The 25,605-nt window shown below is 41.5% G+C and overlaps 2 protein-coding genes across 5 annotated transcripts in view; one reads left to right on the forward strand and one right to left on the reverse strand.

Moving 5' to 3' along the window:
• Positions 1–854, reverse strand: part of CACUL1 (CDK2 associated cullin domain 1) — a 75,261-nt gene extending 74,407 nt beyond the window's left edge. For 2 of the 3 annotated variants that reach the window (XM_072623876.1, XM_072623872.1), the window contains exon 1: positions 347–854. In XM_072623876.1, the coding sequence (XP_072479977.1) occupies positions 347–854 (508 nt within the window). The remainder of the gene's footprint in view (positions 1–346) is intronic. The other variant, XM_072623880.1, reaches the window with a different exon arrangement.
• On the forward strand, positions 841–17,615 carry LOC140513914 (uncharacterized). 2 transcript variants are annotated; one of them, XM_072623884.1, is made up of 3 exons: positions 841–1,342; positions 1,888–2,303; positions 5,841–17,615. In XM_072623884.1, the coding sequence occupies exons 1-2, from the start codon at positions 841–843 to the stop codon at positions 2,019–2,021; spliced, it is 636 nt and encodes a 211-aa protein (XP_072479985.1). In that variant the 3' UTR covers positions 2,022–2,303; positions 5,841–17,615. The 2 variants fall into 2 exon arrangements, 1 of the variants encoding a protein (XP_072479985.1); XR_011970415.1 differs by lacking the exon at positions 841–1,342 and adding an exon at positions 1,365–1,797.
• The last annotated feature ends 7,990 nt before the right edge of the window (positions 17,616–25,605 follow it).

Raw genomic sequence — 25,605 nt, forward strand, 5'->3', positions numbered from 1 at the left:
ACTCACGGGACACAAAGTTTTACCCTCAATCACCAACTTCCCCCTGGCGCAGGTGCCAGACAAAGTTCTCTTCAGTCACTCTGCCTATAGTTAGTCCTCTCTCTCCCTCCGATGAATACAAACATGGTGTTCACGCCGCCAGCCACGTCTCCTTACGTGGGAGGTGCGGGCAGGGATCACCGGGGTTCGCGGCTGCACCGAGACGTCCAGGCCGGGCGGCCGAGGAAGTGGGGGTGCCTCCTTCCCCCACCCCCACCCCACGGGACTGGACTAGGGCCGCTCGGCACCTCCCCCCACCTCCCCGGAGGGGGACAAGGGGCAGCAAGAAGAGAGAGGGGCTCCCCACCGTGGGAGGGTGGCTGCCAGGGGGGAGATAACGATCTCGCGAACTTGGGGCTCTCCGGACGACGGACGGCGGCCGCTCGAGGCTGCGGGAGCGGGGAGTCCTCGGGACAAAGGGAGGAGGGAGGCCGAGGGTCGGGAGAGGACTCACAGAACTTGGAGGTGGAGGTATTGATGTTGATGGTGGCGCTAGGGGCGGGGGCGGTGGCCGCCTTGGCCGCGTCGCAGCTCTTCCTCATCATCATCGCCACCCCGTTGGCCTCGGGCGGCGGCCCCAGCCCTTCCTTGGGGCCCTTCCTCTCGGTGGCCGCCGCCGCCACGGCCAGCAGCGGCACGCCCGGCGGCTCCCGGGAGGAGGAGGAGGAGGAGGAGGGGGGCGGCGGCGGTTGGGGCGGGGGTTGCTGCCGGTAACCGTCCATGGCGGCCTCCCAGTTGTTGTGGTTCTGGTCGTCCATCATGGCCTCGTAGCCGCCGCCGCCGCCGCCCTCCTCCTCCTCCATGCTCTCCTCCATGCCTGCGGCCCCGGGGTGCCTCGCAGGGACCGCCCCTCCTCCCGATACACACACACACACGCACGCACACCGCCCTCCGCACCCACCCCGCGGCCCCCTATCCCCGCCTCCCGCGACACCTGCCGCCTCAACCCAGGGGCAGGGGGCACCACGGCCTCATGGCAGCTCGCACATTCCCGGAGACTGGGAAAGGACCGGGGGAGAGGGGACAGGGAGCGGGGGCGGGGGGAGAGGAGGAGGGGAAGCGCGTCCGGGGGGAGAACGCCGGAGGACACTCGGGGAGACCGGCCCTGGCTGCCGGCGGGCGCTCCCGGGCTCGCCTCAGGCACGGCCAAGCCGTAAAGCTGCCGGCGGCCGCTCACGACATTTTCCAGCAGCTCCCGCTGGGCAGCGAGAAGAGGCAGAAAGGGAAGTAAAAGGAGGAAGGGAGGAGGGGACCGGGCCGGCGAAACACGTGGTGCGGGCGGAAGCGAAAAGAGGAAGAGATGGTGAGAGGGGCGGAGCCTCTATCGTCAGCCCCCCGGGACCCTATCGGCAGGAGGATGGCCGGGGACGCGGCTCAGAAGTCACGTGGGGGGGGGGGGGAAGGTGTAGTGTTGATTCAGCAGAGTTCTGACTCCCAATGGCGCGGCCAATGAGGAGCTCTGTAGCACGTGACGGGGGAAGCGAACTGCGCTTGCGCAATTCCCGGGCCGGGAAGAAGGCGGGTTCCGTAGCGTCTGGTCTCCCTCGCGCCGCCCCACCCACAATGGTTGCCAGGACAACGCAGCACCTGGACAGCTGGCGCCGTGGAGAGGCCCGGTGGCTGCGGGTGCGGCCGCGGTCATCTCCGGGGTGGCTTCCCCCCCGCGTCGTGCCGTTCGCGTCTGTACTCCCCATTAAACCTTCCTAGAAAACCTTTTAATAGTGTGCCGACCTGTGATCCCCTCCCCCATGACAGCAGGTGTGGTGCCCTGGCCCTCCGGGGGATCTGCTAGGAGCTCATGGGGCAGTTCAGAAATCCAGGCTTTTTATTTATTCTCTTTTTATGTAGATAGAGGTCTAGCGATCTCTGGTTCCCGCTCCTGCATTTTAAAAAGGAGGACCTGGAGACCCCATTTCCGTGGGAGCTGCAGCTGGAGGTCAAAGGGCGAGCATGAACTCTTAAGTGATCTGCATGAAAACTAAAAGCTCTAACACGTGACACGTAAATTAAGACAGTTAGAAGGTTCCACCTCACACCTTGAACACTGGCAAGGATGGCCAAAGAAGGAGCCCAAGTCAGCCTTGGAGGGGCTGTAAAAGACAGGCACAACCAGCTACACTCTCACTGCGAGTGGCCGTGTGAACTTACCCAGCTCTTCTGGATATCAGTCTGGAATTAGGCAAGAAAAGTTACTAAAGACCCAGCCCTCGCATCACTGGCACAGTCCACAAGCCCCTACTGCACGCTGGGCTAGAGGTACCATGGTAAGTATTGGAGACATAAAGAAAAAGAATGTTGATACAAAGAGGAAATAGTGCGTGCCCTCAGAAAACTAGTATTCTCTCTGTAGAAACAACACACGGATATATGTTGATAAAAATATATACAGCACGTACCAAATGATGTTGTGTTAGTCCTTCATGTTTGAAGAAGACCATGACATCAGAGAAGTGATGACATGACTTGCACTCGACTTTGTTTTGAGTGAGGGAGGGCTGTGCAAGGTCAGCAGCCTCACTTTCTTCTCCTGAGCCATTTGGCTCCAGTGATCAGATATTCATCAGGGTGACTGGAGATGGCCCAGGATGCAAGGGGAGACCCTGGTCTTTTTAGGCTGGCCTTTTCAGGTGCTCACTTAGAGGGAGGTAACCCTCGTTGAGTGGATAGGCCTCATACATATGGTAATGGAAGGACTCAGACACTGACATCTGAGGGGAACAGGCAGAGCCTCATGTAAGAAACAGTGTTTGACGTGTTAAAAACACTTGACACTGAAAAGTATCAAGGAAAATTTATTGTCGAGTTTGGAGGAATGAAATACCGTAGCCAAGATGAATTCCACCCTTCTTCAAAAAAAGGGGGGAGAGAGAGAGTGAGATACGGAATGGAAGGCATTTTTATAATGTTAGTTCAGGACAGATGCTCCCATCAGAGGACAGATTGGTCCACTCTCAGGTCACAGTCTTTTGACACACCCGTAGTATGTCATTAAGCAAGCACACTTAGATTTTTAGGTGGTCCTGCTAGTGACCTCAGCTGGTTTAAGCTAGATCAGTTCTGTCTTCTTGGGTTTTAATGAAAGCTCTTAAGCATTTTCTGATTGGTCAGGGCCACCTGCAGTTTTTATTCAGTAACCTTAGGGGCTAACGATCTTTGTGAGCACTTAACCCCTGCTCTCTCTTACAAGTTTCTGACCTTCTTTACCTGACTCTGCTAGGTCACAACTCTGATTAACTATCACCATTGAGTTTTGACTCCATGGAAACAGAACTCCTTCCTCTATTTCCCGCAGAGCTAAGAAGCTAAGAATTCTGTAAGGCAGAGATAAAGAGGCTGGAGATAGAATGTGCTGTGTGAGAAACAGTAAGTTGGTCAGTTTGGCTGGAATGTAAGGGAATAATAGGTCTTGTATGATAGTATGGAACCAGGTTGTGAAGAACTTTAAATGCCAAAGAGCTGGATTTGTATTTCATCCCATAACCAATGGAAAGCCACTAGAGCTTTTCTAGCCCGGGAGTGACATGGCTAGACCAGTGCTTTGAGAATATCAATTTAGTTACACTGTGGAAGTTATATTAGGGGAAACATTTGAGGCAAGGACACCATTAGAAGGCATGTGTTTAGGAAGACCTACTCTAAGGTAGTAACACTGTGAGTAGAAGGAAGAGGACAAGTAAGGTGTGTTGTGGAGGAAAAAGAATCAAAACTTGAACAATGACTGGATGTGGAAAATGATTATGAAAAGTACAGGATAATTCTGAATTAGTAAACTTGGATGAGTAGGTTTTTGGTGCTCTTGATGGGAAAAGGGAAAGGAGAGAATAGGGGTAGATTTGGGGGGAATAATGGATTTTTTGTATATATCGAGTTTAAGGTAGAGATGTGGAACTGGAGCTTAGCACAAAGGAAGTCAGACAGAAAGAAATGTCTGACATATATATCAAAATATTCATGGCAACACTCTTTGTGCTAGATAAGAATCAGAAACAAAATGGGTATGGGGAAATGGCTGGAAAAAAAAATTGGGATATGGATATAATGGGATATTACTATACAGTAAAAAAAAATTACTATAAGAGATTGAGATTTATATGAACTGATGCAGAGTGAAGTGAACAACTACAAATAATACGCATGCTGACTTCAACAATGTCAATTAAAAGATCACTTACAGGAAACAAACTAAGCGTTTAAAAACCAGTAAGGTCCAGGACGTAGATAACAAAATATTCCTCTCTCCTTACAGCAGAAAAGCTATGAGGAATTAAGTACTGTATATATACATTGTCAGATAAGGCCACTATAGTGGATATGTGTGCTCAATTGTTTTTCTTTTTCACTAGGGAGAGTTTAGTCTGCAACAGGAAAAAAACTTGTTTGTTAGGTGCTTGAGATAAAAAATGTAATTAGTGTATTAAAATCAATCCAATGAACATTTATTAACATCTTCTATATGCAAAGCATTGAGCCAGGGAATGAGAGATACAAAGACATTAAATAAGAGCAAAACAATGACTTCCTTCAAGGAGCTTACATTGTGCTAGGGGAGAACAGCATGACCACATATCAGTAAATACAAAATATATACAAATTACATATGTAAGGGTGGAATACCCGCACCACAATGAGTATAAAGTAGAGTAAATTAGAGACTTCTCTAGTCTCTCAGTAGATCGAAGGTGTAAACTAATTGTGAGCAAGTCCTTAATTTATCTGGGGAGAATAAAATACTTGGATCATTGCAAAAAGATGATGAAGGAATCGGGCACACCTCTGAGCCTAAGTATAACATAGCAAGCTAGTGGTAGAATACCTGGAGCCATTTTGAGCAAGAGTCAAGGAAGTTGGAATCAGCTCTAACACCAGTTCTGATCATTTAGGTTAAATGTTGGGATGAAACAAGGCATTCAAAAGTCATTAAACATTTAACAAAGGAGATTTACTTTGTCTTAACACATCAAGAATATGCAACAAGAATACAGTGACCCTTAGCTTCTCTGCACATGACCCCTTCTTGTTTCCATGTAAATGTATCTAGTCAATAGGTCATCTTAGTACTGCATCTCACATGGTCTTAGGCACCCACCAACACAAAGGCCCAGATTCCCTATGTCTGGGACTTTTCTGCTCCTAGATGACAAGAAAACCGCATCAGAGAAGCTGGGACCAATTAGGTTCCAGGGACAGCTTTGTCCTGCTACAAGGACGTATGCCAAATACAAAGTAATTTGAAGAAAGAGTACATTCACAACTTGGGGAATTAGGAAAGAACTCTAATGAAGGAAGTAGCCCTTCACTGAGCCATGGAGGGAGGTAAGAGTTCTAAGAGGACAGGTAAAGAGGGAGAATGTTAACCCATGTAAGTTCCCACTCCCATTGATGAATTGTGTTGCCAGAGTTTGCCTATATTTCCCTGTCAGGGTTTTAGAGGAACCCTGAAAAGTTAAGGATGATTCTCTCACTCCACTGGCTTGAGCCACCACCAATGTGCTTCTCACCAAGATTATCAACTGAAAATAAATTGTCGGTCAACTCTAATTACCTTTAGAAAATAGTATTAACTGAAATGGTATAGTAAAAAACAGTTGATACAGAATTCTCATTCTCCTAAAATTCCATGATACATTCTATTCCAAGTACATACAGAGTCCAGGCCAAAGTAGGAGAAAGCTTGGAGGACATATGTGACAAACACACATTTCCTGATTCCTTGACAAAGTCAGATATGGTGCAGTTTCTTTGCTGGACTTTTTATGAAAGTGTGAAGCTAAAGTCCTGTCTGTCCTTTGTTCCTAATGTAGGCACTGCTGTCAGCTGATCCCAGGACATCAGTGGGGGAAGATGGGAAGTCCAACATCCCCTGGACTCTTCAAACCTCATAAGAGCCTCCTCTGGTCAAGGTGGGAAGGCAGGAAGGACTTAGGCTAAAGCCAAAGAGGAGTCCTCTCCTCCTTGCCCCCAACAACTTCCTTCTCAAGGGCATTGGGTAAATGCCACACTTGTCCTAAACTTTCAAATGAATCTGGTTCTAACTAGCTTAATAATTTATAGATGGTTACAGAAACCTGGCCAGTTTTCCTCATCTTATCAGAACCCTATTCTTGTGCAATGTCAGTTTAAGGGACTTTTTGAAATTAATAATAATGATAATAGTTAGAATGTATATAGCTCTTTAAGGTTTGCAAAGTGCTTTATGAATAAAATCTCATTTTATCTTCACATAACCGTGGCAGGTAGGGGCTGTTACTATCTGAAGTTAGAGATGAGAAAAGTGAGGCAGACTGAAATTAAGTGACTTGCATAAGATCACACAGCTGGTGAATGTCTGAAATTGAATTTGAGTTCAGGACTCCTTTCTGACTCCAGGTCCAGCACTCTATCCATCGTTGACCCCTCCCTTCCACTAGCATGGGAGAGAGTGGGAGAGACAATGTTGTAGAGGGAGCAGCAGTTAGAACAGTTTGACTGGACTGTAGCATGTGTGAAGGTCAGTAATGTAAAAATCAAATCTAGAAAGAGGTATTGGAACCACGTTGTGAGCAGCCTGGAATTTCCAATAAAATAATGTGTACTTTATCCTAGAGTCAATAGAGAGTTTCTGGAGTATTTTTGATCAGGGGCTGAAGCAGTCATATATGTTTTGAGAGTATCATCTTAGTAGCTATGTGGAGAATAGATTGTGGAGAGGAGAAACTTGAGACAAAGAGGCTAAAAAGAAGACTGCTTCTACGTACCAGGCACAGGTGACAAGGATTTAAATTACAGTCAGGGCTGTAGGAGTGAAAAGATGGGGATGGATGCTAAAGTAAAAGTAGAAGACAAATCAAGACCTGGCAGCTCAGTGGGTTTACATATTTATGGAACTATTTGAAAGGAGGGATGATTCCACAGTTGTAAACCTAGGTGACTGAAAGGGTGATGGTGCTCTTATTAGAAATAGGGAAATTAGGAAGTGGGAAAGATAATGAGTTCTATGTTAGACATGCAACATTTGAGCTACCTATGGGGCGTCCCTGTGGAGATGTCCAGCAGGCAGTTGGTGTATGGCCCTGGAAAGATATGAGAGATGAAAGTGGGCTATATAGATTTGGGAGTCAACTTCATAGAGATGATAATTAAATCTTAAAAAAAAAAAAAAAAAGGTCCCAGCTACATTCCTGGGATGCACCAAGAAAGGGGTACAGAGATACTACAGAGGAAACTGATATGGATGGATATTCAACAGATAGGAAGAAAACCAGATTAGGTCAGTGCCATTAAATGCCAGAGAGGAGAGACCATATCAGAGAAAGGGGTGTCTAGTAGTGTCAAAACAAAAAGATCAAGCATGATAAGAACTGAGAAAAGATTGCTGAATTTATATAGAGAGAGATGTAGAAAACTGTGGTAATCTTGGTGAGAGAGGCCTGAGCTCAGTGGTGGGATCAGAAGCCAGCCTTCAACAGGTGACAAAAAGAGTGGAAGATGAGGAAGTTCCAGCAATGAGTAATGGTCACTCCATTACCAAGATTAGCTTCTTCTAAGAGTTTTACTGTGAAGAAGAGGAGAGACATGGGACTGTAATATGAGAGGGTAGCAGAGTCAAGGGAAGGTATTTTAAGGATGGAAATTGGGCATTTTTGTAGACAGCAAGAAAAGAGCTAGTGAATAAAAGGAAATTGAAAGTTAGAAAGGAAATGATTAAAAAACCAAGCTGCTGGAGAACGTGAGAGGGAATAGGATTGAGGGCACAAGAACAGGGGTTAGCCTTGGCAAGAAGGACTACCTTTTCCTCTGAGATAGAAGCAAAGGAGGAGAGAATGGATGATAATATTGAGGGGACTTGAGTATAGAATTGGAGAGAAGTGGGAGTTCATGATAAATGGCCTTCATTTTCTCAGTACAATGTGATTGATATAAGGTCCTCTGCAGAAAGGGAGGGATGAGAATGTGGTCTAAGTGGCTTTAGTAGAAGAGAAGGCCTGAAATAGCAGCCACAGTAAATGGATTACTGTGCCTCACTGAGGACTAAGTTGAAATAAGATAAAATAAATTAGTAACACTATTGTGTGAATTCTTATAGTAGCATTCAGTAGCTTGCAAGTCCTAATGGAAAAGGTAAATGGATAGGCTCATTCAGCACTGAGGCTTAGAAAGAATGTGTTGTAACAAAACAGTGGGGCAAGAGATTCAAGAGTTAAAATACAATGTTAAGTTGAACTGGTTAACCATAGGGTCAGGGGTGGAAAGTGAAGCCAAAGAAGGGATGATGGACAGAGAAAGCAGGCCGAGGAGTGACTAAAGCCTACAATGAGGTTCAAGGATAGTTTTGGAGGAGTGAAGCAGGTGGAAAGCTAGAAGGAAGAGTCATGGTCTGAGAGAGCAATCTGAGAGTTCTGGAGGGCAAGTTATGAGCAATCCCCCAGTCACCAAACTGTCACATCGTCGTCTTTGTATCCGTGGGTCACCATGTGTTCCAGCTCCCCCACCTGCTTATTTTACTTCCTTCATATGTTCCCAAGTTCCTAATTAATATCAATAAACTACAAATACTTTCAGACAGTGCTGCTTCACATTAATTAATGGCATACAATTTTTTTGAGGCAGTTGGGGTTAAGTGACTTGCTGAGGGTAGTAAGTGTCTGAGGCCATATTTGAACTCAAGTCCTCCTGACTCCAGGGTCAGTGCTGTATCCACTGTACCACCCAACTGTCCCATGACATACAATTTTCCAATTAACAAGTATTTATTGAAAGCTTGTGGGTCCAATGATGATAGATACATCTTCATTTTAAAATCAAAGAAAGAGTCAATTTGTTACGCTCAGTAAGATTGGCATATGTTATTGGTTAGTGAGTAGTGGAAAGGGGAAAGCCCTGAAGTAAAATCTGTGATTGACTGACCCTCTGTTCCATTCCTATCTAGTCACCAAATCCTGTCAATTCTTTGTCCACAAGTACTTCATTTGGTTATTTGTCTGGATTCACTGTCAGCCTAATTCCGGTTCTAAAACCCTTGCTCCTTAATGACTGTGGTTAACATCATCACTGCCTCCTGTCTCACCATATTAATCTATCCTATGTACTGTTACCAGATTACTCTTTCTAAAATTTTGTTTCCTGGTTCTAAAACCTAAAATCACTCCCTGTTTGTGTACAGGACCACATTCTAGAAATCTGGATAGTTTAGAGAGAAAGGAACCTCAATCTGACCTCAGTTTTCACATGAGAAAACAGGACCCAAAGAGATGAAGCAACTTCACACGTGTAGTCTGTGATGGTACCAGGACTAAAATTCTTCAGCCTGACATTTAAAACCCAGGGCCTCACTTTACTAATACAACCCATTGTCTTGGTAATCCCTAATAGTTAGGCTTATCTACTTACTGTCCCTAGGAAGTAATCTTGCTTAAACAACAATTTCAAGGCACACTGCTGCCTTTGCTCCTTTGTTCATTAATACCTATGCTATCTATCTAGAATGCCAAAATCTTTTAAATCATGGCTTAAAACTGACCTTGGTCATAAAAGTTTTTCCAATACTGTACCACACTGATCTTCCCTTACCCTGAATATCTTTTAGTACTCAGATATGCAATCTTTGCTCCACCGTCCAATTATTCCTCTAACTACATAAACTATGCATAGATATGGTGTCAACCCCTCACCAACTCTTACCTGTGGCTCCACAGATTGGTAGCATGCACCCCAGGAAACCATCTCAGTAGACAGGATAAACCCAAATGAGGGTAACTGACCCTCAAACCCATTAGTATGTTAGGGAAATGTCTATCCAAGCATGTGAAGACTTCCCCAGGCAGAATGGGCAGATAAGAACAATCTGTTCCAATAGCCACGAAGGTGTTTCGAGATTGGTCACGCCTGGAAGATGTCAAGATCATCCACTGCATCCCTGGCCGTTGACAGTCATCTTGACTTTTGTCTTGCCACTGGTCTTTGATGACTCAGGTAGAGAAAGTAAGGCTGTGGCTTTATGCAACTTTCCCTTACTAAATGTAATTCACTGGCAAGTCACCCCCTGGATGTCAGTGATCCTCTTCAAAAAGGACAGGTGATAAGTAAAATGTGTATACACACTTACCTTGCAATGGTTCTCTAGTTGTTTTTAATGAGTTTATTTATGTCATGTCTCTTTAGTTATGTTATTATCATATAGTATAATGATAATGAACTTTATAGCATTTTATTCTTTAAAAAATAATGGAAAAGTAATGTTTGGTCTGTGAATCAGAACACTTTGATTCCAACTCTGTCACTAATTGGCAAAATGACCTTAGGCAAGTCATTTAACTTTTCTAAATCTCAGTTTCTTCATCTTTAAAATAAAAGGTTTAGCCTATGATACCTAAGATTCCCTCTTCTGCTAACATTCTTATAAACTTTTACTTTAGTCTCATAACATCTCAAAGAGTTAATTAGGCAAAGTATTACTATTCTAATTCTACAAATTAAGAAATTTAGACTTAAAAATAGTTGCCTAAAATGACTCAGTTAGTTGGATGGGACCAGAACCTATTTATGATCGAAAGACTATTTTTTATTCTAGCAAATCACAAATTACCTTGGGTAGGTACTGCACCTTAATATCAGGGACTCTGTTTCCTCCTTTGATATCCCCCAACATACTAGATATGAAGAAAGCATTCAACAAAAGCACAGTAAATTGAATAGAAACTTGTGGATGTTTTTACATACTTGAATTGGTACTAGGTTAGGAATTGTTTCACCACTTGTATTTCTGTTTTGTGCTCAACACAGTGTATATTATATAGCAAGAACTTAATGAATGTTCATTTATTGCTTTAATCACACTACAGTTTATTATATTAGTGTAAACCATAGAAGCTCTCAGGATCCTTATCCCAATTCCTGTTCTCATAGATGAGTCTCAGGCAAGACTACATCTCGCCATCAAGGTCCTAGGGTCCTTGAGACCAAGGTCCTGAGAAGACAGGGATGATTCTCTAACACCATAAGCTTGAGCCCCCACCAGAGTGTTCTCACCAGTATTATCTTTGAGAATGAATTTAGTCAGTCAGTCTTAAGTAGCTACAAAACATCCCCCTAACAACCTATGATTCGTTTTCCTACAAATACATGACAGAGTTCAGGGGAAAACCTCAAATTTGGCAAAGGTTGCTGGAAGTCCTTTATTTCCCATTCATGAATACATAAGATGTTCACTTTAGGTATGATGTAGCTTCTTTCCTGGGTACCTTGTGAAGCTGTGAATCTACATCCAGTCTGTCCCTTAACTGCAAAAGTAGACACAGCTGTCAGCCAAACTAGGGGATGGATGCTATTAGGACACAGATGGGAAGAAGGAAACTCTAACACACTCTGGACTCTTTGAAGTTTGAAATGTCCTCCTCTGGCCAGGGATGGGGGTGGGGATGAGGGGGAATCAAGGGAGTTAGAAGAATGAATAAGACCTAAACCAAGGCTTAAGCTGAAGAAACCTCCCCCCACCAAGGCAGTTCCTTCTCAGTGGGTCTAGTGGAAACTCATGCTTGTTCTAATGTCTCAAATGACTGGTTCTAAACTAGCTTGATAATTTATAGAAGACCCCATGGCAAAACCAAGTTTCCTTAGCCCATCTGAAAATGATTCCCATGTAGTCAATCCAGTTCCAAGGACTTTTCTCACTAATTTTAAAGCCTATGGTTGAGATTTATTGATTGACTGATTGGGCATTTTGCCATTCACTTTAACTGGGATGGGGTAACTTATTAGAGTAAATAACTCAACTCCACTGAGCTCCTTCTGAAAAGCAACCAGGCTGAGTGGAAATAGCCATCATGCCTGGAGTCAGAAAACCTGGATGCAGTTCCCTGCATTATACTGTAACTGCCACGGGCAAGTCACTTAAATTCTCTGGGTCTCCGTTTGCTCATCTATAAAATAGGGGTAATAATACTTACCATGCCTTATAAAGTTGTATGTATGAATACATGTGTATACATACAAATACATATATGTAATATAGGTGTACTACATGCGAGTTATTATGATTACTTAGATTTCTCCACTAACATTAAAGAAAATAAATCCACTCACAATCGTTCATTATCATAGAATTATTGGATTTTTTTGCTTTGCTTCTATTTCAATCTGTTTATTCATTTTTGATGGAGAAAAAGAGTGTGAATTCAATTTTCTATGTAAAGAAATCAGAAAAGCAAAAAGAATAAAACAAGTTAAAACAAGTAACTCTTTCACATTTCTAGGATTTCCTCTATGCTCTTTTCCATTGAATTTTTTTTATTATTATATTAACCCTGTACATACTCCTCCTCCATTGGGAACTACAGTATTTCTTATGTTTAAAGTATGCTGTCATTGTTTTTTATAATTGCTTGTCATAATAGTCAGAAGGTAAACATGGAGGAGTAGTATTTGTATGCATATAAAGGAAATAGATGATTAATATTCCCCCATGTTGGAATGCCCTCTTCCTCACCTCTCTCTCTTGGAATGCCCAGCTTCATTCAAAGCACAGCTCAGGTGCCACCTCCTACATAAGATATTTCCTGATCCCTGTAGTCAGGAATGCTCATTCCTTCTTGAATTTACTTCAAATGACTTTTAAATACTTTGTACTTGTCTCTAAGCATGCTTTATCTTCCCAATAGAATATAAGCTTAGAAACAATGACTTTTTCATTTTTTCTTTGTATTTCTAGTGCCTAGCACAGTGCTTTAATGAAAATGTATAGAATTGAGTTATAAATTTAGCCTTTTGTTGGTGCTGCTACCAATATACCTATGACTAAAAAGACAACTAACATTCAGAACCATTCAAACTGGACCCACTCCAGATTCATTTTGTGCAATCTGAACCAGACTATGGTTATTACTCTACCGTTTTTGTATTTATCTCATAGATTCAGTAGCTAACCGCTCATGTAGTTGTTCTAAATTTTATCCTTTTTTTGGTCAGGACCTAAATTCATCTCCTTACTCTGGCAGTAAGATAGCCAGACCTACCCATCTCACCTTTTTTTCTTTGTTTTTAAATGATACTATTTTTGATTTTCTTCAACCACTCTTATTTTTACTTCAACATTTTTCTTCTCTCTGCCTCTATTTACTTCTCCTTCCTGCCAGTCTCAAAGGAAATGGTAACACTTCTCTCAGAAGTTAAACCTTCCCACTATGCCATGAATTCCATCCTTCTCTTTCTCCCATGATTATCTTCAAACTGAATTCATCTTTCTCTACCAAACCCTCCCCTCTTCCCAACTTCCTTATTACTGTTGAGGGCACTGCCATCCTCCCAACAGCCCAGACTCACAGCATTAGGTATCATCTTCTACTCCTCACTCTGACCTCACATATCCAATCTGTTGCCAACTCCTCTCAATTTTACCTTCATCACATATCTCATATATCCCCTTCTCTCCTCTAACACTGCAATCACCCTGGTGCAAGCCTCCCCTATCATCACCCCTGGATTCTTATAATAGCCTTCTGGTTGGTCTCCTTGTCTCAAGGATTACCCCACTCCAGCACATCCTTCATTCAGTTTCTCAAATTAATCTTAAAGTACAGGTCTGACTGTGTCCATACCACCTCCTCCTCCACTTTCAGTTGACTCCAGGGGTTCCCTATCACCTCCAGGATCAAATATAAAATTCTCCATTTGGCATTAAAAGCTTTCATAACTTGACCTCCTCCAAGTTTTCCAGTCTTTTTATGCCTCACACACCTACCCTCCATGTACTCTTCAATTCAGCGACACTAGCTTCCTTGCTAGTCCTTACACAAGATTCTCCATCTCCCAACTGAGAGCTCTCACTGCCTATGCCCCAGGCTTTAGATGCTCTCCCCCTTTATCTCTGCTTCCTGGCTTCTTTCAAGTCCCAGCTAAAATCCCACCTTCTACAAGAAATCTTTACTGATTCCCTCTTAATTCTACTGTCTCTCTCTGATGATTATAATTTGTGGTATATGTAGTTTGTTTGAACACTGTTGTTTGCATGTTGTCTCTCCCACTAGATTGTGACCCTTCTGGAAGGCAGGGAATGTCTTTTGCCTTTCTTTGTATCCCTATACTTTGCACAGTGCCTGGCACATAGTAAGTTCTAAATCAATGCTTGTTGATGGACTGATTCTTCTACTCCAGCACTTTAGACCTCTTTCTTTCCATAGTTCACTTTCTCTGTTTTCCACTATAGTCAGGTCTCATCTCACCTTAATTTGACCCTATTGTGTGTCTATAGCTTTGGGTTTAACAGCATATAGTCAAGACTCCACATGACAAAATCCCCAGAAGCCATCTCAGTCCACAATCCTAACCCTGGGCTCAACTCCTGTCTTCTTTCAAGTTCCCTCAATGATAAATTTGGACAAAAACTGAGTTAATTTATAAAGAAATAGGAAATAACTGGTAGAGGTGAAAAGGACTATAGAGATCATCTGTCCCAATTCACTTAGGAAACCCAAGACCTAGATAAACCAAGTGACTTGACCAAAGTCACATGGATAATTCATGGCAGAGCCAAGATTAGACTCCAATGTTCCATGCATCTCCCGATTTAACATCAAAATTCTGTTGTTCAGTCGTGTCCAACTCTTTGTGACCTCTTTTGTGGCTTTCTTGGCAAAGATATTGCAGTGGTTTGCCATTTCCTTCTTAGCTCATTTTATAGATGAAGAAACTGAGGCAAACAGGGTTAAGTGACTTGCCCAGGGTCACACAGCTTGTAAGTGTCTGAAACTGGATTTGAACTCACAAAGAGGAACTAATGTAGAAAAGCTGAATAGATAATGGTTTATTTTAGAATTGGTATGAAGAAGTATAAGAAAATTGCATCAATAAGATATAGTATTCCTACTGCTTTAAATACCATAATATTAGATACTGTATACTCACCAAAGTCTACTTCAAGGCCTTATCATGGAATGGAGAGAGCACCGTATTCTCAAATGTCATAGAGCACAAGCACTAGCAGACCTTACCCAGCAGGAAAGACCTCAAGGATGGATCTGCTGGTGGTCTTAGGATCAGTCCAGCCAAAATTCAGAGAGACTCATCATTGTAGGAGGCTGGTAATGAGTCTACCTCATTAGAGGCAGTAACCATACTTAAAGAAAGCCTGGATATTTTTAAAAATTGTTGAAGCAATGATATTCTGCCATCTCAGAGTCAGTCTAATGAATAAGTCCGAATTTTCTGAGTTCTGTCTTTTTGATTCTTGACAGTGGTAAGCCATTTTTTTAAACAAATTATTTTTCATGCTAATGAAAAGCGAAAAGAGAAGTACATATGTAAAAAGAACACTTTAATGATTAGATACACCCATCTGCCCCCCCAGTCTGGCTTATGGCTTCTTTTTTCCATTTGCCATCTCTGTAATGATATTCTCAGATTTTAATATAAAGCAAAATTGATTATTCAAAATTGCAACTCTCCATTGCTCTCCTCTTCATCCGCTCCTTAGGATGTCAGCAACAAGTCACACAGACTAGAGTTTGACAGCCAAAAGGAGGAAGAGCTTTAAGACGAGGCGTTGTTATTATCTTTCCATCAAATCCTCCTCCTCCCTTTGATTTCCTTATTTTTGCTTTTGGCTCCACCACTCACCTATAATCACCCATGTTTGAAATGCTGCTGCTGCCTCTAACTCTTGTATCCTTCTCCTCCCACATCCAGTCAGTTGTCAAGTCTTATCAATTCTGCCTCCAAAATACCTCTCCCATCAGTCCCCTCCTTTCCATACTGACTGCCACCACCTTGTGCAGCCCTCCATCACCACCCACTTAGATGACTGCAAGAGCCTCCCAACCAGTCTTCCCACCTTCAACCTTTGCCCTTCCAATCCATCCATCACATGACTGCCAGCTTAATATTTTCTTATGAAGACGTCTAATCATGTTACTCCTCTAAACTTTTAAATGATTTCTATTCCCTACTAAATAAAACCCATATGTCTTGACTTCCCATTCAAGGCCAACCCCATTTTTAGGCCTTATCTCATGCTACTCCCTTCAAAGTATTCTATTCTAGCCCCTACACTACTCATACTTTCCCATTTCCCATCTCCATACCTTGCCATTTCCAATGCTTGGAATGCTCCCCCCCCCCCATACCTCTACTTACTGAATTCCTTCTTATCCTTTAAGGCTCAGGTGTGATTTCACTTGCTCTGTAAAGCAAACCATCCTCCCATCTTCCCAGCTAGAAAATATCTTTCCTTCCTTGGACCTGTATTGTACCTGGTTTGTAATTTTACATTGTTCAACCAGAAAGTAGCTGGGTGGTACAATGGATAGAGTGCTGGGCCTGCAGATACTTGAGTGACCCTGAGCAAGTCATTTAACCTCTATTTGCCTCACTTTCCTCATCTGTAAAATGGGGTTTTGCTGTTGCAAATGGGGATGAGAATCGAATAAGATCATCATTTTCAAGCACTTAGCGCAGTGCCTGGCATATAGTAAATGTCATATAAATGTTCGCTATTATTATTTATTACTTTTTCACATTTTGTTATCTACTTATTTATATATGAAAGAATAAAAAGCATTTATTTTAAGCTTACGTGTAAAACACTGTGTTCAACATGGGAGATACAAATAAAAGAGCAAGACAGACCCTGTTCTCAAAGGAAAGCAATATATCCAGGAGGAGGCCACTGCAGGGCAGAAAGAAAGGCCCAGGCACCTTGAGGGTCCAAGCGGCATGGCAGAGTAGGCCTGAGGGTTTGGGCCCAGTGTTCCTTTGGGTTCAGCAACAAGGCAGATGTGAGTAATCCAGTTCCATTGGAGTATAGCAGGGGATAAGGCGGATCTACTCACTCTTGCCCCCTCTTTTTTCTCCCTTGGGCTTCTTAACATGGTTAAATATACAGATAATATCAAGAAAATCCTCTGGAGTAGCTCAAATCCCCCTGCTAATGCATGATGTGTATATTTATATATGCATGCATATATGATACAATAATATGTTATTAATAAGCATATAGACATATATAACATGTATGTGCAAATCCCTACAATTTTGGTTTACATGTATGTGTATCTCTTTCCCACCACTTCTCTCTGTCTCTCTTTCTTTCTCCCTCCCTGTCCATATACATGTAGATAGAGTGCTGAAGCTAATGTCAGAAAGGAGTGGATTCAAATCTTGCCTCAGATACTCTTCAACTATATGACCTTGAGCAAATCACTTAACCTCAAGAGTCAGCCCTTGTTTCCTTATCTGTAAAATGGGGCTCATAATAGCCCCTATCTCCCAGAGTTATTATGAAGACTGAAGTATATATGGAGCATATATAAAGAGCTTTGCAAACCTTAAAACACCATGTAAATGTTAGCTATAATTATTGTTGCTATATGTTCATAATTATACATATATCTGTATGCATATACAGACATGTGTATATATATTATAAAATATATATTTATATGTATACATTATACATATATAATATATATGCATAGTACCCTACTAGACTATGATTTGTACAAAGTCTCATATGGTGTGTCTCATCTAAACTGTATCTCTTTCCTCTCATAATAAGCACTTAACATTTATGGAATTGAATTGAAGTAAAATAAAGATATGTTACATTCTCAGACTGTTGTTATCACCACTTAATCGTTCTTCCTGCCTGAAGTCTCTACCCTCTTCAATCCATCTTCCACACAGGTACCAAATTGAGACTCTTAAAGTAAGAGACTTGCTTATGAATCTCCATTGCCTGGCTCTTGTGTCTAGGATAAAATACAAACTCCTTTAACAATTAAGGTTTTTCTCAGCTTGATTCCTGACTGCCTTTTCAGGTGCCCTATTCTGCAAGTACTCTATATTCCAGCCAACCTGTAGTATTTGCAGTTGCCCATACGTAAAATTCATCTACCCCTGCCACACCTCTGCACATGTCTGGAATGTGCTCCTTAGACAACGCCTGGCTTCCTTCGTTGGTCAGCACTACCTCCTAAAGGAGGCCTGACTTGATTCTCTAAGTTGCTAGTGCCCTTGCTTTTGAAATGATTTCCTATTTGTTTTTATTTTGCATTTGCGTAGCATGTTTTTTCCCTCTGATATAAATTCTTGGAGGTCAGGACTTTTATTATTTTCTTTGTCTTCCTGACCCCCCCCCCCCCAACCACAATGTCTGGCACAAAGTAGAGACATAATTAAGGTTTGTTGACTGAACAACTTCATGAATGAATGGATACTCATATCCCAAATAAGCTAGAAAAAATTGATTTGAATTAGAGGTGACTGTTAGAGACAGCATTTATATTTAATTTCTTAATATCCGTTATTACCATTTTACATTGATATTTAATTCATTGAAAGAATTGGCAGGGACCACTTAAAATATGCTCTTTGGTGGTGATAAAGTTGAGAGACAATAGAAACTCTGTGTACGTATGTGTTTTTAAGTGCACCGAGATGATAAAAGTGCCTAATGAAATCACTGACAAAGAAATAATTTACAAATAATACAATTGGAAACCTGATTCTGGAGCTATTGGAATGATCTTGATTGGAAGGTAAAAGGATTAAAAGAGTATAAATAATTCAGATCTCAAAGGCTCCTTGTGGAGCTTATTGCTTACAATTTATACATGCAACCACTCGGGGGAGCATTTTCTATTTTGTCTATTTCTTTTTATGTCAGGTTTTGTTTGTGCACCCTTGATCATAGTGCAAGGCAGCTACCCAACAGAGAGAGAGAGAGATAAAGACTCAGCTCAGTAAATTCTGTGAAAAACAATAAGGAGAACACTCTTTAGAGTGAGGTCTTCCAGTGGATTAGCTGAAATAGAATTGCATATTAAAGAAAGAACAAATATAAGCATCAATCAGAAATTCACCCAAGTGGGAGGGCCTTACTTTGGCAGGATTTCTCAAAGGATTTATTTTTAAAGTGATTCTTGTAATACCTGGCATTGAAAGAGAGAAAGGGGAAGAGGGAGAAAAAAAGAGAGAGGGAGGGAGAGAGGGAGAGAAAAAGGAAAGGAGGGAGGAGGGGCATATGCACAGATGCACATACTCTTCTCCTTGGTAAAGATGTAGTACTAATATTCCATGGTCAATTGTAGTAAATAGGTGTTAATTACTTACTACATAAAGATATCTGTGCTAGGTAAGGGAGGAGATGGTGGGGTTAAGGTTGACCAAAGCCATTATGTAACTCAGCAATCAATGGCAGTTAAGAATAGTTTAATGGCCTGTGATACTGCTGGCACCTAAAAAATAATGCTTAGCCCTGCTGATGTTGCACAAGTCTGAGAGCTGACTGCTAATGGACAGTCGACACATAGTTGTTTTACAGCCTTTTGTCTTTATTTGTCATATTCATTGCCCATATCCCTTTAGTATACATCCCAGATCGGGAGTCATAGGATCCAGATCTGGAAAGGACCTGAGAAATCATTCACTCTGACCTCATTTTACAGAGAGGAGACAATATCCAGAGGTTAAGTGATTTCCACAAGGTCACACACATCTCCCAGGAATGCTCCTTTTGTGTCATGTACATCGGTATTTCAATAGACCTGTAATTTCTCTACATTGGCACAGATACCTGTTTATTCTGGGCAATTCTTCTCTCTTGTCTTCTGGAGATGTTCTGGAACAAACCACCCAATGAACTATTGGCCTTCCTCTAGGTCTTTTTACACTTCACAAGTACCAGTGAAGGACACTAGCTGTCTTATCTGTTGGCCTTTGCTCTTGTCATATAAGCAACCCACCTTCTTTGCTTTAAAAATATTTTTTACATTGTATTACATTTTTGCATTGCATTACATTTTTTACATTGCATTTTACATTTTTTACATTCATTTCTGAATAGATTCTTCTCCCACTCCCACTGTAACAAAGATTTTAAAAGAAAAAGAAAACAGTTCAGCAGTAGCCACCAACACATCAACTATATCTGACAGTATATGCGATATTTCATACTCATAGACCTCTAGGTAACAACACTTTTTCCTGGGTCAAGTTTCGCCATTACAAAATACAGATTTGTTGGTTGTTGGGCTTTTTTAATGTTCTCTCTATCACATTATTGTAGTCATTGCATATATCTTTTCCTGGTTCTACTTACATTATTCTGCATAAATTCTTATGTCTTTGTGTGCTTTTCTGAAATTTTTTTACATTCATCTGTTCTTACAGCAAAGTAAAACTTCATCATACTCATGTACACAATTTATTTAGTTACTTCCCCAGTTAATGGATATCTATTTTGCTTTGCAGTCATTGCTAGCACACACAAAAAAAGTGCTTCTAGGAATATTTTGGTGTATATGGGACTTTTCTTTGTGTCTGCTATCTCCTTGGGGCTTATACTTAGCAGTGAGATCTCTGTTTCAAAGGTAATTTAGTCACCTGTTGGCATGATCTCCAATCACTTCCCAGAATGTTCAAACCAATTCACAGCTTTGCCAGCAGTGTAGAGGGTCTGTCTTTCCATAGCCCTTCAACACTGACTATCTGCCTCTTTTGTCAATTTTGCCCATTTGGTGGATCTGAGATTGGATCTCAGAATTGTTTCAATTTCTAATTCTTATTATTGATGATTAGAAGCAGTCTTTTATATATTTGTTAATAATTTGCGACTGTTCTTTTGAAATACATTCGTTTATATCCTCTGATCACTTATTCATTGGGGAATGGTTATTTGTCTTGTCTATTTCTGTTCATTCCCTATATATTAGGCCCTTATCAAAGACATTTAATGCAAAGATTTTTCCCAATCAATTATTTCCATTTAGAGTCCTACTATCTCTAAGAGTTAATGAGGGAAGAAAGGGAGGAAAGTTATGGGACTGGACTTTGCCTTCCCCCAAAGGAAAATACATCTCCCTATTATGTGGCAGAAATATGCCATAAGGGTTGACATTACTAAATAACTGCATGCAAAGTTAGGAATGGGGCACGTAGAAGTTGAAAAAACTAAGAAAGAGAAGGATATAAGGGAAGAAAATGACTATAATACAGAAATTTCCCTTATTCTCTACTTCAATCTATACTTAACCCTAACCCTAACCCCAACTCTAACCTTGACCCTAAAATGCTGGATTCCCACTGGAGACATGAAGACATTTTCCAGCTTTTGGCAATGCCAGATTGTTCACAATGTTGCAGACATGAAGGTTTTTCCAATGTCTACCAGACTTTGGATTTGATTAGGTGGCACCCTGTCAGCCTTTCTCTTCTGCATTGCAGCTATGCCACATAATCCTGAAAACTGATAGGTGAGATGTGACAGTAACCCAGACACTTAGATGAAGCACCTTTCATAGTCATCCAATGGACAAGTAGTTAGATTACCACGTCCTCTTTCCCTAGATCCGCCGCTAGGCTGATAACAAGGTTATGGGGGAAAGCGGGGCTATTCCTGGGGGTAAGAAAGTACAGTAGTTTGGGAAACAGGCCATGAGATTATTTATTATTTAATGTATTTTTCTTGCTGTTTGCCCTGTATTTCTATTTTAAACATTGTCTATTTCCCCACTGAGGTATGTTCAACAGAACTAATATTGGCTGATGTCAGAGAGAGAAAATGGGTGCTCCAAACAAGAATGTATCTAAATATGTTGAATGTATCTAAACCAAACTGGACATAAAATACTCAAAGATTACCAAAAGGAGTGCTGCAAAAATACTGACAGATTCCTCCCATTTCCTTTCTTCTTCCACTTTGTTCAGTGAATATTCTGGGGATAACATGGCTCTGTTGGGTGTCATATAAAGTTTTCTGAACAGCTATTTTCACTTCTGCTGCTTCTTACTGTTTTATAAGTTAATATGGGTTGTAGTCTTCCACCCTCCTCCTCTTTAGTATTTTAGAATTACATTTTTATTTTGAAGCCAGTGTTGCCCTTGGCTCCAATCCCTTTTCATCTAGAAAAGAGATCAGCTATTGGCTGGCTAACATAGCTATGGATTTTTTGGGGCCTCCCCCTTGTGATAACTGCTTTTCATAGATCTTCTAGTCTAACTCCCTCATTTTCTCAATAAGGAAACTGAAGCTCGGGGGTTAAACGAGCCAAGATCACACAGGTAGGAAGCATCAGAAGTGTTATGGACTGGGCCTGACTCAGGACAGTCCCCTGGTAAGTTTAGTTGCAATATTGGAAAAAGATGAGGCAATTGTAGATCATTCAACAGCTAAGAGATTTTTTAATCCATAGCCAGAGGACAGGCATTAGGATATCTAGAGTTGATTCAGTTCAACGAAACTCTCTTGCCCAAGTTACCTATCATCATCTACCAGCCAAACATCAGAGCACCCTTGGGTCTCCTCATGACTGTTTTGCATTCAGGTGGTCAGGAAGTCATGTCAATAACAAAGCCTTTAGTCTCCTGAGTCAAGCAAGACTCGAGGGTAGTCTCAATACCTTTTAGGAAGAAACTACACTAGTTTGCATAGGGACAGGAGTTAGGATATTGCTCCTGCCACAAGGCAAGATGTAAACCTAGGTCCTTTGACTTCTGTATCTGTTCTCTTTCCACCATACTGTCCTGTATCCACATTTGTTAAGTTTATTTCAGGATATTATGATAATCAAAGTTAATATCTTTGCCTTTTTCCATCTCTCACTTTTCAGCTTCAACAATTGTTTTAACAGGTTAGGTTGGAGTTTTTAACGTCTTCGATGTTGATTTGTACTTTGTTCTACCTAGCCAATGACCCAGCTATACACAGAACTGAATCTGATGTAATTCCTTCACTCAATTGGATGTCATAGTTCAGACATTTTCTTTCTTAAGAAATAACCAGCTTCATTTAAACAAATATATTATTCAGTGTTTCCCATGTTCCCAACTGTTGAAAAAAAAGTCATGATATATAGATAGGTGTGAGGCTCTTGACTAGTCTAAAAGACACTGGGCTCTTAATTTCTTAAACCTGAACCATGTTTTCCAAAACACCATTTGTCATCCTACCCTGTACCCACCCTATGTTGACTCATTTCAGATTCTTCATAGAATTTTTCTATATCTTTATCTTCCATAAAACATCATTAATCAATTCTAGAAGACACCAGACTTCAAGTTAGAAGACAGGCTCCTTGAAAGGAGGGATGGTTTCATTTTTTGTGTATGTTCCATCCCTATGTCTACACTAGCTATTCTTCTTATTATTCATTCCTTCACCTATGCATTCAGTGAGAATTTATTGAGCATTTGCCATGCACAATAATACCAGGGGCAGTGCATTGTACTAGACAGTCTGGCGACAGTACTTTAAATAGAAATGCCTTGCTTGAGGCTGAGGAAGCTGCTAGGGGCCTATAAACAGGGTACTCAAGAAAACAAAATGAAAATCCAGCTTCCTTCATAGGGCAGAGGAAACAAAAATAAACACTACCTAAAATGTCCATACCTTTTGACGTAGACATGCCACTTTTAGGCATATATAAAACCACCCCAAGATGTTTTTAGTAGCACTTTTTACAGTAGGAAAAACTAAAAGTAGATGCTCAATGGGCAGGAGATGACTAAATGGTTATGGGCTTTTATTCTTTTTTTCCAATTCACCATGACCCCATTTGGCAGAGATACTGGAGTGGTTCTCTATTTCCTTCTCCAGCTCATTTTACAGATGAAGAAACTGAGGCAAACAGGGTTAAGTGACTTGCCTAGGGTCACACAGGGTCTGAGGCCAGATTTGAACTTAGCTTTCCTGACTCCAAGCCAACAACTCTATCCACTGTGCCACCTAGCTGTCCCAAAATAGTTTGTAGTATGTGAATGGAATGGAATGTTACTCCCATAAGATCCAATGAATATGAAGAAAACAGAGAAGCTTAGGAAATTTTGAAGTCATCAGAGCCAGAAAAACTATACATAATGACAACAATGTGAACAGAATGAAAGAAGGAAACAAAATGCTACCTATTTATAATGACAGAGCTCAGCCCTGGAAAAAAAGTAAGATAATGGACCAAGTGGGTGTGGAGCATCACATATACTGCTGGATTTGGTGGATTTACGTGTAGTTTAGTTTTACTGATCTTTCTTCTCTCTTTATTCTTCTTTGTTATGTGGGATGAATGTCCTGACTGCTCTCCTAAACTGTAGTCTCTCCCAACTACTCACTGGACATTTCTGACTGGATATCCTATAGGTAGGTACCTTTTCTCTACCAAAACCGACTCCTCTTACTGATTCCATTTTTATGTTAAAAGCACAATTATTCTTCCAGTCATCTAGACTCAAAATTTCAGTCTGACTTCTCCATCTCCCTAACCATCCAGTAAGTTGATAAATTAACATACACGATCTCCTTTAATACTGGCAATATCCCAATGAAATAGATAAGCTGGATATTATTATACTCATTTTTACAGATATAGAAACTAAAGTCCAGAGAGGTTAAACGACCTCTCCAAAATCAGACAGCCAAGATTTGAAACCAGGTTTTAATGCCAAACCTGATTCTCTTTCCATAACATTATATCATCTCTCAAAAGACAGCACCTTTCATTCATTTATTCATTCCTTTAATAAATACTAAGTACAATGCACAGTGCTAGACATTGAGGGACATAAAAACACACAGTTTCCGCCTTCTAAAAACTTAAACGCTAGTAAAAGTGACAAGATGTATGCAAATAGGAATAAATGGGAGCGTGAATAAACAGAAAAGGTGAGGATGAGATGCTGTGAGATCTGATCAGGAAGAGATCATACTCATAGCACTGCGGATCAAGAAAGGTTTTATTCTGCAAATGTCATTTGAACTAAGCCTAAAAGATGAGTAGGGTATCAATAATGAAATGCAGTCAGAGATGAAAGGGAAGAAATTGCAAGCATAGGGAAGGGTATGGATAAAGGTGCAGAGGTGGGAAAGGAAGGATGGGTAGTCACGTGCTTTGAGCTAAAGCATAAAGTATTTGGAGGTGAGTACTGGGAGATGACTGGAAACGTAGTTTGGTGCCGGATTGCCGGTTGCCCTTAGCTGTCAAGCTGAGGAGTTTGGACTGTTGTTTGGTGGGCACTAGGGACAGCGAGAAGCACCGGAATTGTTTTTAACAGCAGAGGGGAATGATCAGATTCATGCAGAAGAAAGTCGAATCTAGCCAAGGGAATAGGATGGTTTGGAAGAGGAAAAAATGGAAGATGCGAGCCTGGTTGGGAAACGGGACGGTCCTGCACAAGTAACATTGAAGTCAATATCCACAGGGGTTCACAGAATCTGAGACAGTACCAGACCTAGCCAGATGTGGGCAAGTGCCCAGGGATTGCTATCCTAAAGCAAGAAAGCCAATGATCCTGAAGCACTCAGATCCACGCAGTTTGTGGGCTTGGCGGTTGTTCCCTCACAATCTGAGAAACATCCTAAGTTTCATGGGTTTTTGTTTTGCTTTGCTTTTGCACCAAACCACAAAGATGCTTGTAAGAGCATCGGGTCATTAAAAGGAGGCTGAGCAGCTTCTGAAAATCCTAGCACGCACAACACCAAGCCATTCTCTTATTGGCCATTACCAGCAGGGGGCCTTGGCGCTTCGCTTCTGAGAGGTGGGAGGCCTTTCTGCAAAAGCGAACTGGCTACATTATGCAACCTGCGTGCAATCTTCCTCGCGTTTATTTCAA

This window comes from Notamacropus eugenii, chromosome 1 (assembly GCF_028372415.1).
Source record: "Notamacropus eugenii isolate mMacEug1 chromosome 1, mMacEug1.pri_v2, whole genome shotgun sequence".
Classification (NCBI taxonomy): domain Eukaryota; kingdom Metazoa; phylum Chordata; class Mammalia; order Diprotodontia; family Macropodidae; genus Notamacropus; species Notamacropus eugenii.